Here is a 13436-nt window from a genome sequence, read left to right on the forward strand (position 1 = left end):
AAATGGAAAACTTCAACAATGCATTTTATCGTAGAAAAGAAAAATCATCTTTAATATTAAATATATCCTAAAACTTTACAAATGTAAAAATATGATTGAACATTCAAAGATTTAAGAAGAAATTCGAAGCCTTAAGACCCCATTTACATCTAGGTTTTTTTATTACTAATTATGTTAAAAAACCCTATCTGCTGAATGAGGAATTCACTCTCAAGGTTCTAAGCTAATTAGTACTCACGAGTCGTAGTTTAATCGCTAACACTCGTCCTTTTCAAAGACTTTTCGCACTCCCAAATTATATGATTTTTTGGGAGAATTTTTTGAAAATCTGATTGGATGCGGTAGAACAACGAGTCGCATTTATGTAAAGTACAGTACTCTTGTCTCCCGAATAGACGGGGGGGGGGGGGTCCGAATAAGCAGGGGGTAGGAAAATTTTCTAAATTCTAATAAGCGGGGGGGGGGATGGAATAAGAGGTTTTAAATACAGATTTTTTTCTAACTGGTATCAATTTCAACAACAAAAAAGAAACTTTAACAAATAAACACGTAAAATAAGAACCAATACCAACAAAAAGGAAAATTTAAACAAGTTTAAGGTCTATCTACACTGTAATAAAATATTGACTTATTCGAATTTAATTAGCGGGGGGGTCTTAATAAGAGCGGGGGGATGGACTTTTTTGTATCTTAAGAATTAGCGGGGGGGGGACGTCTATTCGGGAGACAAGAGTAGGTATTTTGAGAACACTGTTGCTAGCTTAGACCCTGCTTCGGTTCAAAATCATATTTATAAAAATCATCATTATTGCCAGCAATTAGTAAAAAGGTAAGAAAGAAAAGTATTTACACATTGTTTGTTAAAAAATAAAAATCCAAAAATAAAATATAAATCATGCAATAAAAAAATGTCATTTTTCTTTAAAAAAAATACATAGGAGAAAAAATAATACCATAGTCACAATATTGTAAGACTTTGTCCCAAATTCGTATTATAAAAAGTGTTCGTTTATTTACATACCAGCTGCCATTCTCTCAACATCTGGAATACGTTGTCTGAGTCTCAACAACATATTTTCTTGATGGAAAAATGCGTTTCTGTGTAATCCAGCAGGTACTTGGAAGCCCCATCCCATAGTTTCGATATAGGAGGGAAGAAAAGCTGTGTTTTGTTGTGTACAAACAACGGATACGATTGTGTCTTGCAAAGTGCAATTAACAAGAAGTTTGACAATTCCAACTTGTGAGTTAGCTTCAATACAGACACGTTCGCTGTGATGTTTTGTACGTTTGTTTAAACGCATTTCTTGGAAGACTTTACGGCTACGTTCTTCCCACGGTTGCACGTAAACGACAGCGTACGGACGTAACGATCCGAACGTATTGACCTTGATGAGAAGATCACCGTTGACAACGTAGAATCGATCTGGTTCCATATTCTGCATCATGGCGTGGAAATGTTGTGGATAATCATTAATGGGTGAATTATTCATCGCGTCGATTATCGATTGAAGTGGCGTCGATGGGCGTGTAATAATAGGCTTAATGGCGGCTTGGCGTTTTCTTTGTAACGTGGTTTCGCCGTTTTGTGGGCTTCTTGGCTCGTCTGGTAAATCCTTGGCTCCTGGTGGTGGAGGAGAGACGCGCTTTGTTGGTGACATTGGTGACAAAGGAGTCAATGGAGAAAGCGGGTTCTTGGAAACGATTTGAGGAGGCGGCGGGTTGGTGGAGCCGGCCGATGACGAAGAACTAGAAGACGCGTTCGAATCTGAACGTGTAACGTTAATAGGAGAATCAGATTTCTTTAAGAATAATTTCAATGTGACAGGTGAGCTGCTACGTCCAGCTGTTGTTAAGTTGTCAGCTGATTTCGCTTTCTTTAAGATTCCTCCTTTTTTGTCATCTGATGTTGGAGAAGGTGTTCTTCGCTCCTTAACAGGCTCTGGTGACTTGCGACCGATTGGGCTATTGGTGCCTGGTTCTGGACTTTGCCTTGGGCTCTTGGAGACTGGACTATCACGTGGTGATTTCAGAGGCTCAATTCTGGTTGGTGTAGGAGCTCTTGGTTGATTCTTGTATTTCTCCAATTGTGCATCTTGTTCAGCTATTTTCTCAGATGTCTCCTTTCTGAATGCTGCAAATTCACGTTTTGTTGCTTCAAGCTCTCGTCGTGTTTGATTCAACATTTCATTGAATTCTTTCAACACCATTGTTGTTTTGACCAATCGTTGTTGAGCATCATCTAACTCCTGTTTTGTTTCTCGATGAGATTTCTCAAGGTCTTGGTTACTCTTGAAAAGTAATGACATGTGATCGTGTACTGATTCATCCAAGTGGAGCTTCATATCGATTCGTTTTATCTGTAGTAGAACAAGAAAAATATTTAAAAAATTGCTATCTGAATTGCTATTCAAAGTTGATTATAATCACACACGAAGAAAGCACTTTGTTTAACTTGAACGAAGTATCGCTAGAATTTCCACTAACTGTTTTCCAGAAAACGTCGATCAAAGAAGGTTTCTAAAGCTGTATACCACAAACCCCACTCAGCTTTTTTTCTAATTTGAGAAAATTGTTTTCATGACAGAAAATTTCAAAATTGTCTTTCTCTTCATTTAGTCATCCTGCTAATTAAGAAATTTATACATCGTCAACAAAAAAAAAAGAAAACAAATTAAATTGCCCCATAAACTATTTCTATCATACCTCTGTAAAAATGAAGTTATATTCTTACTGTGTCAAATTAATGCAATTAGGTTACAAAATCAACTGATTGGAAATTAAGTATTGTATCTTGCTTTATAGTTTTTTTTCAAGGGATTATGGGGAAAGGATAAGCTGAAATTCCTTAGATTGAAACAGTAAACACGAAATCTTCTATATAACTTGTTTTCATTGAATGAAAGAGAATAGATGCGACAAAATAATTTCCTTTTCGAATCAATTTGATCAATTAGTTTAGCCTTGGAAACCGTTGACAACAGTACGGTGTTGTTTGACAATACAATATATTTTTGATCTGTACTTAATTACATCTATTTTGTAATTATATAAGCAGGTCAAGAAATAAAGATACAAAGATTAAAGAGTTCATTTCCAATGTTTCACATTGTTTTCAGTCTTATATTAACACATCCTCTTTCGTCGTCTTTTCAACATCCATTCGACGACCGGTTGTTTTAAGCTTAAATCCAGATTAGACTATTCTAAACACACATAAGGAAGTTGTCTAAAAACCAGGTTTTAAGACTATAATAATGAGATTTCTCCTTCATTTTCATTTTCCTTTTTGTTAAAAGGTAACCAGTGGGTTACTAGGAAAAGTTAATATTGATATGTATGCACACAACCGTCTCCGATGGCAATGACCTACTGTAGTTTAAATTCCACTGGCGACTACTAATACACTTCAATTGCATTTGACTTGCCTGTGTTTATACAGATTTTTAAGGAATCTAAGTTTTGGCATTTTCATCGGCGGGATTTTAAAGTTAAGGGTGATTTGAAAAAAACGAGCCAAAAATGTTCCCGATTTGTTGTAGAATTTAACCTTAATGAATTTTAAATTTCTCTTCTTTAGTTAAGTTAATTTAATTCCAAGTTTGTTATTGGTCAGTTCAAACTGAGTATTAAAATGTCACTATCATGTACGTCAGTAGGTTCGTCTTGTAATTCCTGCATGAATAACACGCATGCGTAAATTGTCGTTCTTTTAAACCACATGTAGTTAATTCCAGTGATAAACAAAGAAGAATCTGTAGGGGTGGTACAGCCACTTTTGGTCGGGGTTGTAGACGGCAAACTATGAAATTTGTCGTTCTTGTTTGTCCTTCTTTATGAAATTTGTCTATTTTTAGTAATGCAGGATTTGTTAGATAGACCCCCTCGCGCGAGGAAGAGGATCTACTAAACGTATTATTTCAATTTACCTTATCTTCACAACCAAATGCGCTATATCTGCATTCCACTGGCTCATATTGGCAATCTTGCTCCAAATGTGCATCAAGCTATGTTAAAGAAAAACAAAAACGTAATAAAATTACCTTTTTTCGATGCTAGCAGCTCTCACCACTCAATGGCCACATCAGCTCTTAATAACAAAGACCAAATGTAGTAGAGATGCTCTTTGTTAAAATGCCTCAAATTTCTTTACAATACTTAATAGTGCCAAGAATAGACAGCACAATATTGCCCTTTATTTATTTTGGGCATTTAAACCAAGGTATGCCAGCTATCATAATTATTCTGAAAAACAATTAAAAGTATTGCTGTTGTTATAGAAATACATCATCAATAACTACCTCTGTATTTCTAATTTTGACTTGGCAGTTTTCATTTGGACATTTCTTCGGACAAAAGTCACAGTCTATGCGATGGTCCTAAAAAGAATAAAAGTTAGAATTCAACATTTGAAATTTTGAAAAATTCTTCAACTGTGAAAAATTATTTGTATGATTTGTGATTTGAAACTTGGGCGTAGCTGTCAATACACTAGACAGTTTCATAAACTAGGGTTTTCGAATGCTGTAATGGCAGTAACTTTCCTTATGATAAGTATTCTTTCAAAACACTTTAAAATCACATACAATGCAAGCAATACGAACGTTTTTTTGTAAGAACAAACTATGTAAGAACATAAGGCTTATGTTAAGAACAAGTTAAGATCATTTTAAGGCTTTGTGGACTCAAAAAAATTTCTTAGCAATATGGTAAAAGATATTCACAAAATGGTCAATTTAATAAGAACATCTTAAGAACATATCTTAAGAACATTTTTAGGCTTAAAACTCAAAAAGTTCAGAAAATCCGAAGGCTTCAAAAATGTTCTTTCTAAAAAAACGTGTAACAGACGAAATCACAGGTAGACTTTAGAAATCTCATTTGATGAGACTTTATATCAAGGAAGTTTACAATATTGGGGATTAAGATTGAAGCTTACGAGACGCGCCATGTATAATATTAAAGATCAGTAACACTAAGAAACCCTGGTTAGTTACAGGAACTATAAATCTCAAGAAAGCAAATATCAACAAATTAATTAATGAGTCGTTTTGTACAAATACAATAATATGACTCGTCATCGAAAAATCACTTGTCCAGGAAATTAGCTTATGTAATCAAATGAAATACAATAGAAGACAGCTAGATACAGCTTTAATAAAACAGCCGAGAAATATGATATTATTCCCTTAAACAGTCGCCCACATATAATTAGGTATTTAATTAAGTTAATCTGCTTTTTCCATTGTACTCTCTTTTTACAACTGTTAATTAAACATTAGTGTGCTAATCACTCGTCAGGAAAATTATTTTGTATTTTAATGAAGATTTTTCATGTTTTTCAAATTAAATTTTGGACTGTTATCATCATAAATTCTTTCTCCGGGTGTCCCAGCTGAATTTATCGTTTATTTATCACGCGTCAGCAAAATCAGAATTCCTAGGCATTGTTTTAAATTTGAAGAAGATATTCTTTTGCATCAACCTACTAGACTTGCAAGTTGCAAAGAAAAAACATACAAAAACAAGGAAAAATCCCCCTCAACTCAACAGTTTTTTCCTCTCGAGCGAAGGACTTTCTCTTGGCCAGACTGGACTTAAGATTCTTCAAAACATAGGGCTATTGTTCTTGTACCCGATGGGCAGAGGAGATGCTTAAAAATACAGTAAATATAGTAGAAAGGAATCAACCATACCTCCATATCAATTTGTGGTACTTTAGTTGCACAAAATTCACATGCAACAATTTGATATTGACAATTATTCAAATGTTTTAGTAAGTTCATTCTCATCATTTCTGAACGACATCCTTTATTCGAACATTGGATAGACTTGTATTTACATTTCTCCTCGTGTTTCTAAAAAAAAAACGACATTTCATTGAAGTCACTTTTACCACTCATAGATATCTTTCCAACAAGTCAATAGTGACGTATATTTCGAATGAATCTGGAAGAATCAAATAGAGTTTACGGCAAGAGACCTTCTTCAGTAGCTATGTATTAGTTAATATTATCTAGCTTATATTGACAGTCTAGTCATTTATGAGTTACTTAACCTGTGACTGGGAAAGGAATTCTAAGCATAGTTTCTCGTGGCATCAATGTAGTCGAATCAAATATTAAAATCACAATCAAGGTGTTCGGTGAAAAATGTTTCGTCCATAAGCTTTTGAGTGCATAGACTTTCTAAAACATATTTCTCATCAAATCAATTCTCTAAAATGACATAGAAAAATATGTCTGTAGAATTCATTGAGACACATTAAGAATTCTCCAGTGGTTGGACTCGTTACATCATTTTCGGTAGTCTGTACACAGACCCAATATCTACGGCTGATTTCAAAATTCATTGCCGTAGAGTTACTAGGTACTACGAAACGATAAACGTGAGATACACTCTGGTTATAGAGTACATTTTCGGGGACACACCCTGAAAAGTCTGTTCTTCTTACCTCAACTGAGGATAGTTCACCTTGCCAATCACATCCTAATTGTGCTTGTAAACATTTGATTTTCACTGATGTCAATATGATTCGGTCCATTGCCTTGCTTTCCTTCACCTACAGTGAGCAAAAAGAATTATCAAAATGTCAAGAAATTTCATCTTCATTTTCTGTGTTTTAAAAACCCAAATCTACGATAACTATAAACCCAATCTAATACGAAAACGAATTTTTCTCAGCAATTCAATTTTTATAAATTCTCTGAAAAATAAATTCAAGTTACCATTTTTTGACTTCTTATTCCTTAGCAGGTTTGGCGAGGTTTGAAAAAGATTTTGTGAAGATTCACTATTTAGGGTAAAACTGGAACTTCTTTTTAATTGTTTAAGGAAAATCATTTATTTTAAAAAAGTTGACAGGTTTAGTTTCATAAAACTAATTTCCTATTACCCCTATCTCCCCTTGTGTTTAGCAATATGATTGCAAACTACTCGTTTTTTTTAAGAACAAACTATATAAGAACATAAGGTTGTGATAGCCAAAATGTTAAGAACAAGTTATTTAAGAACATTTTAAGGCTTTGGAGACTCTAAAACACCCGATTTCTTAGGAAAATGGACAAAGATGCTCACGAAATAGGGAAAATAAGAACATGTTGAGAACATTTTCAAGCTTGAAAACTTATAAAAATTAAGAACATTTGAAGGCTATAAAATTTTTGGATGTTCTTATAAAAAAACGTAGCTAATTAGCGAAAACAACGATCAATATATAGAAACTAGAAACTGTCAACTTTTCAGATTTGTGAAATTTGAATATATTTTTTTGCTCAAATTTAGATTTCCACCTAGACTACCTGTTTAGACGGGGTCATTATCGGAAGTCGTTTATATAGTTTTAAAAAAATTTCTCAATTTTGACACTTCCTTCAAATGGGACGGGGTTGGAAAATGCCAAAGAAACAGAAATACTGTTTTTGAGGATGTAAATTGTTAGAAAGGAAATTAGCAATTGAGAAATGTCCAGTTCTTCAATTAAATAGAGCTTAGAATTGTTTTTGAACAGTCTTGGTTTTTTTGGGTAGAAATGATAATGAAATTAAGCTAATAACAATTTCTTCGGAGAAAATCCGGAATGTATTGACTGAGCAGGGAGGAATTCAATAACAGATCTTCCATTCTGCCCACGCACCCCGTTACGTTTTAAAGGGATGTGGAACAAAAAATGTGCGCTTACGGAGCCATGACCTACTAGTACTTGCTATGCGTGGAATTTTAGAATCTGCTCGGAGATTAGGAAGAGATTGGTTCACTTTGAGCTTGTTACGCAGTCACTGTTGTTCCGATGTACTAAATCAAACTACATTCGAGTCTCTATAATTAAAAAACGCACGGGGGAAAAGTTATGGAGAAAGGTTATAAAAAGTCATTTTTAGCTGAAAGGAACCATGAGACTTATTCGAGTTAAGGAGACATTCGAGTTATAGTAGTAGGTTTGCGACCGCAGTCGGAGGCGACCCGAAGGCTCCTCTTTCGATAGCTATCTACCCGAAAGTAGGTGAGGGCGCCACTCTTTCTCCCTGGATTACTCCACTTACCCTTGATCCTTCTCTTAATTGCTGAGCATCAAGCAGAGAGGCATCAAGTACCATTTTGGGAATCTTTCGTATGACCCAGCTGGGGGTTGAACCCACAACCTTGCCACACAACCTTGCAAACCGTAGCCGGATGCTCCACCACTGCACTACGGTCGCTAGTTATGGAGTTATGGAGACTCCGCTATAAAATAAAACGGTATATATTCTTACCCAATCCAGAATGTAAACTGTTTCGCAAATCGGACACACTGTATCTTCTTCATCATCCCTGGAGAGAAATATACAAGTTGTTGTTAATGCTATAAAAAAAAGCGCCCATACGTGTGGCACAAAATTAGGCCTTTGAAATCGGACCCTTACAGTGCAGAGAAAAGTTTGCAAAATTTGGGCAAAAATCGACCCTTACGGTGCTTTTTCTTGGAATTTTCTTCACCATTTTTAGGCAGAATATGGTCAGATTTTCCAAAGTCTATATCCTTAGAGTACAATTCATCTCATCTATGCTGATTTCAACCCTTACAGTGCACTTTGGAAAGCTTGGAAAGTATACCCTTAAGGGCCGCATGCATGTTAGGTCATTTGCCTTGAGCCCCCCCCCCCCAGGTGCTCTATCAGCTCATCTGCTCAGGGCCTTGAGTTTATCCTCGTTTTTTCATAAGAACAAACTATGATCATGATATGCACCATTACAATGTATTCTGACATTACATTACGGAAATAACAGCTGATTTGTTGCTAGTGCCTTATTGACAGGCTAAATGTCACTTACAATCAATCAACTGTCGGGTCTATGAATAAGAGAATAAGGCTTCGATGGCCATGATATTAAGAACAATTTAAGAACAAGATCAGAAGTCTTTGTGGATTCTAAAACACCCGAGTCTTTTTAGGGAATTGCACAAAAATACTCTAAAATGGTGAGAACAGGTTGAGAACATTTTTAGGCTTGAAACTCAAAAAGTTAAGAACATCCGAACATCATTATTTTGGATACTCAGTCCTTTCAAACTGAAGTTTGATTGCAGCTTAATAGTCCATTAATGAGGCATTTTAGATAAGGTTACTTTGTATGCAGTATTATGAGGGGTTGTGCTAAAATAATTGTTTGAATTATAGGTTTTGGAATTTTCCCAGGGGGTGTTCATAGACAACCTTGGTTTCAATTCATTAAGTCAAGCTTAATTGGTTAGGTTGGTGACAATTTTTTACAAGGTATTTTCTCATAACATCGGTGTCTCTTGAAAATATATCAGATCAGAGAAATCATATCTTTTAAATGTATATTGATCTTTCAGACTTAGAAAGAATATATTGAACTGGGTCAGAATTTTGTGAAATAGATTTCGCTATCGTTCAATATTGAAATTTCACTTGATGATTTTGCTTCTATGTCAATATTTTTGTATCTTGTGCAAATGCTTTAATCATCGCTAATTTAATTGAAATTTCCCCGTTGCGTAATTAATTACATATTAAGTCAATTTAATGAACAAGAAAAATACTGCCCTCCTGTTATAAGAAAAAAAACCGCGAAATTGGTATAAGGAAGTCCAGTGACATTTCACAATAGTTATAGTCATTAAAAAGTTTAAAACTTTAAAAAAAAAAGCTAATCAAGATATTCCGGTCCGTAAATTAGCAATTAAAAATACTTTTCAAAATATTAATTTTTTTCTTTAAAGTGTTAGTTTTAAAATTAGAAGATATAACTTTTCATAACTTTCGTGTAATTTTGTTTTCATGAAAATCTACAATATTTATTGTTGTTGCCAAGTAGAAAATTTTCCGGGAAAAACAGAAATAATTTCTAATGGCAACCACACAAAAGGGAAAACCTTTTCTATTTACACTCAGACTTCCTTCTGTTCTTATCCGAAAATTGCTATTCCTCTGTTATTTTCAATCCTCATACTTTGATATGTTCGATACATCGAATTCGGAACCAGTAAGTAAAAGTGCATTAATGTATCCCTTCAGAAAAACAATTTTATCGATAACTGGCAGTACTTCAAAGGGCAATAACTTTTTTATTGAATTTGTAAAAATTAAGCAAAACTGAGACCACATACAGGAGCTTCTAAAAGTCAACGATGAAATTCCAAGAGGTGAAATTTTTAATTTCGGCAGTAAATGGGTTAAACCAAATTAAATTCACTTACTCATCTATGGGTGTGCCATTTTTAGCTTGTTCGTTGGAGATGAAATCCACACAATTTTTACACATTGTATGTGCACATGGTAATTCAACACAATCCCTGATTAGATGTTTACAAACTGGACATTTCAAATCCATATTCTGTGCACTTTCTCCGACAAGTTCATATTCATAACCTCTTGGTGCCATTTTTTTGGTTTATTTACCTTTGATACCTGAAAAAAAATGAAGTCAATTGAATTAAATACAATTGTTTTCTTTTTCCAGGGCTGTCCAGTGGTTGAGTGAACCACAAAATGTCCACTTTTCTTAATATTCATAATCAAGAGATTGTTAGTTTCATCTTGCATATTGAAAAATCAAATATGTATTTGCAATAAACCCAGGTCATCAAAGGATGCAAAGTTTACAAAATCTAAAATACTTTGGAAATGCCAATATCCTTTAAAACTCATCTTCCAATAATCCCAAATTTCCTTTGTTTACAAAAGCTCCCTGCAAAAGTTTTAAGCATGATGACTGATTCAACAACTTGCCATTGAACAACCTTTGCCAAAAATATTTCCACATAATTCTAAATTTATCTAAAATTTCTACAACAACAGTAAAAAATACAAGAGAAGATATTCATAACTATTTTGGATAATCCGGCTTACCACAGTACCCTACATTGCTATATAGCGACCTCAACTTTCTATTTAAACAAATTTTGTTGACGATCTAACTATTTGACTTGTTTTCAAATGCAATCAATTGTCTTTTTTCTTTCGAACAATAGAGAAGAACAACAAGTAATTAATGGCTTGTTACTAATTGCTTCATCCGGAAATATTGAGTTACGTACGCGAAAATGGTATTATTGGTCGGAACATGATTTCTATAAGAACATTATAATAATAGAATAGAATACGAGAATAGCTGAGAACTTTTTTTAAAAGATCACCAATACTAAGTACATGAATAAAATAAATTTATTGACGAGTCCAACAATGGTAGTTTGGTTCCAGATATTATATAGATTATGTTATTTCCAGTTTGTATACATTGCAGATCTGAGAAGAACATTGTATTCTTGAAGAATTTGTTCTTATAATACCAGTAGCAACGGACAAATGACCGAAACACTTTTTTTTATCAGTACAATTTTATAAGAACAATGAGGCTCAAAATCGCCAAAAAAATAAGAACACTTTGAGACCAATGCTGAACCTGGAATTACACGATTTCAAGCTGACTCCTAAATTACACCCTATCAATAAGAACAGGATAAGTACAATTTGAGGCTCAAAGTGCCAAAAGAAATAAGAACAGCCGAGGCTCAGCAAAATTTTACTGGTTCTTATAAAAAAAGTGTATTACTTTGATACAAACTGAAACTAAGGATAGGTGGAGTGTGTTTGATTGTCGACACTATTTCGATATCTCTCAATATCTTGATTTTTTATTTGAAAAAGTTTTGAAGAAAATGTGCTTATACAGTATGGGGGTTGGATAGGGAGTTTCTTCTGCCTTCCCACGTAACTGTGGGTGTCTAACTAATGTAACTGGACTACGACTCTTTATCTCAAACCTATCACTTAATCGCCCTTTTAAACGGGCTAATAGAACAACCCCTGTTTCAAAAATGTAAAAGGTGGAAAATTGAGTCTGCAAAAACTGGGCCCTAGAACAGTTATTTAGCCGAATTTTCCACCGAGTTTGAAACACGACAGGGATGCTAAAGAAAGTCAACCCCGTTGATTTGCACTATCAAACAATTGGTGAGATGGATATTTAACATTCTCACTTTATAATTGAAAGTAGACCAAGCCTTTTTTAATAGTACTTATAAGAAAGATAGAATACCTTATATTAAACAAATGATTTTTTTATAAATAATTGCAACCGTAGCAGCTACACTTTTTTTATAAGAACATCCAAATTTTTTGAATTCTTTGAATTTGCTCTTAACTTTTTGAGTTTTAAGCCTAAAAATGTTCTTAACATGTTCTTATTTTCGTAATTTTTTGAGTATTTTTGTCCATTTTCTAAGAAATTGTGTGTTTTAGAGTCCGCGAAGCCTTGAAATGTTCTTAACGAAGCCATTTGTTCTTATTTACAGTTTGTTCTTATAAAAAAAACGTGTTGAGTTGAGTAACTTTTCGTAGTATAAAAGAAAACTAGTGGTTTCTAATATTCCATTGCATAACTAATTCTAAAATGCAATTATGTATCTTTTTTTGTGTTTGTTTGTTGTTGATAACTGAAACTAAAAAACAATCGAAATTCGAAAATTATTGTACCTATGAAGTATAGATGACGATATAATTGAGCTAAGCAATAATTTATTTAGAACACACACTTTTTTTATAAGAACAAACTACATAAGAATATAAGGCCAAAATGTTAAGAACAAGCTGAGAACATGGCTTCGCGAGCTTTAAAACATCCAATTTCTTAGGAAAATGGACAAAAATACGCAAGAAATGGCGAAAATAAGAACATGTTAAGAACATCTTAAGGCCTCACTTTTCGCAGTATAAAAGAAAACTAGTGGTTTCTAATATTCCATTGCATAACTAATTCTAAAATGCAATTATGTATCTTTTTTTGTGTTTGTTTGTTGTTGATAACTGAAACTAAAAAACAATCGAAATTCGAAAATTATTGTACCTATGAAGTATAGATGACGATATAATTGAGCTAAGCAATAATTTATTTAGAACACACACTTTTTTTATAAGAACAAACTACATAAGAATATAAGGCCAAAATGTTAAGAACAAGCTGAGAACATGGCTTCGCGAGCTTTAAAACATCCAATTTCTTAGGAAAATGGACAAAAATACGCAAGAAATGGCGAAAATAAGAACATGTTAAGAACATCTTAAGGCCTCAAAAATTTTGGATGTTCGTATAAAAAAAACGATATGATTGCTAAGCAATAATTTATTTAGAATACCATTTCCCTTTCCATCTTTTTTGTTTTTCTTTTGCCAGATATTTCGGCTTTTTAAAGAAGGAAAATACGTTACGCAGAGAGAGCCTTGCCAACAGCATGTAAGGCATTTCAGAAAACAAATTATTGAAAATATTTAGATACTCGACAAAAATGAGCTCCGTAGAGAAAACTATATCATAACCACTGAACTTTATAAACCCTGGACCAAGCTATATCCGTCATCTTTGATCGTAGTTTTTTTAAGATGGTACCTGGAAAGAAGCGGGCAGTGTTAAATACGATATGGTTTACGAGTCCG

General features: G+C 33.8%; 2 protein-coding genes across 3 annotated transcripts in view; both read right to left on the reverse strand.

Annotated features, from left to right (window-relative positions):
• Positions 1-13436, reverse strand: part of LOC136814452 (uncharacterized) — a 792139-nt gene that overhangs the window by 758330 nt on the left and 20373 nt on the right. The gene's annotated exons all lie outside the window — the stretch shown is intronic.
• On the reverse strand, positions 494-10816 carry LOC136814427 (uncharacterized). Of its 2 annotated transcripts, XM_067070973.1 has the most exons (8): positions 10622-10816; positions 10202-10412; positions 8253-8310; positions 6455-6562; positions 5697-5858; positions 4302-4379; positions 3930-4007; positions 494-2360 (listed from the first exon to the last, which is right to left on the reverse strand). In XM_067070973.1, exons 2-8 carry the CDS (start codon positions 10384-10386, stop codon positions 1014-1016), a joined length of 2016 nt encoding a protein of 671 aa, XP_066927074.1. In that variant the 5' UTR covers positions 10387-10412; positions 10622-10816; the 3' UTR covers positions 494-1013. The 2 variants fall into 2 exon arrangements, with proteins under 2 accessions (XP_066927074.1, XP_066927075.1); XM_067070974.1 differs by lacking the exons at positions 8253-8310; positions 10202-10412; positions 10622-10816 and adding an exon at positions 6729-6768 and having other exon boundaries at positions 495-2360.

Source organism: Clytia hemisphaerica, unplaced genomic scaffold (genome assembly GCF_902728285.1).
Source record: "Clytia hemisphaerica strain Z4C2 unplaced genomic scaffold, Clytia hemisphaerica genome assembly, whole genome shotgun sequence".
NCBI classification, from domain to species: Eukaryota; Metazoa; Cnidaria; class Hydrozoa; order Leptothecata; family Clytiidae; genus Clytia; species Clytia hemisphaerica.

What these genes read in the sequence shown, in the direction of transcription:
- LOC136814427 (XM_067070973.1), bottom strand. Translation starts at nt 10,386, where the DNA reads ATGGCACCAAGAGGTTATGAATATGAACTTGTCGGAGAAAGTGCACAG. An exon ending in GTGAACTATCCTCAGTTGAG is followed by an intron (nt 5,859 to 6,454) that starts GTAAGAAGAACA and finishes TTTTTTTTTTAG; the next exon opens with AAACACGAGGAGAAATGTAA. An exon ending in TACCACAAATTGATATGGAG is followed by an intron (nt 4,380 to 5,696) that starts GTATGGTTGATT and finishes TATTCTTTTTAG; the next exon opens with GACCATCGCATAGACTGTGA.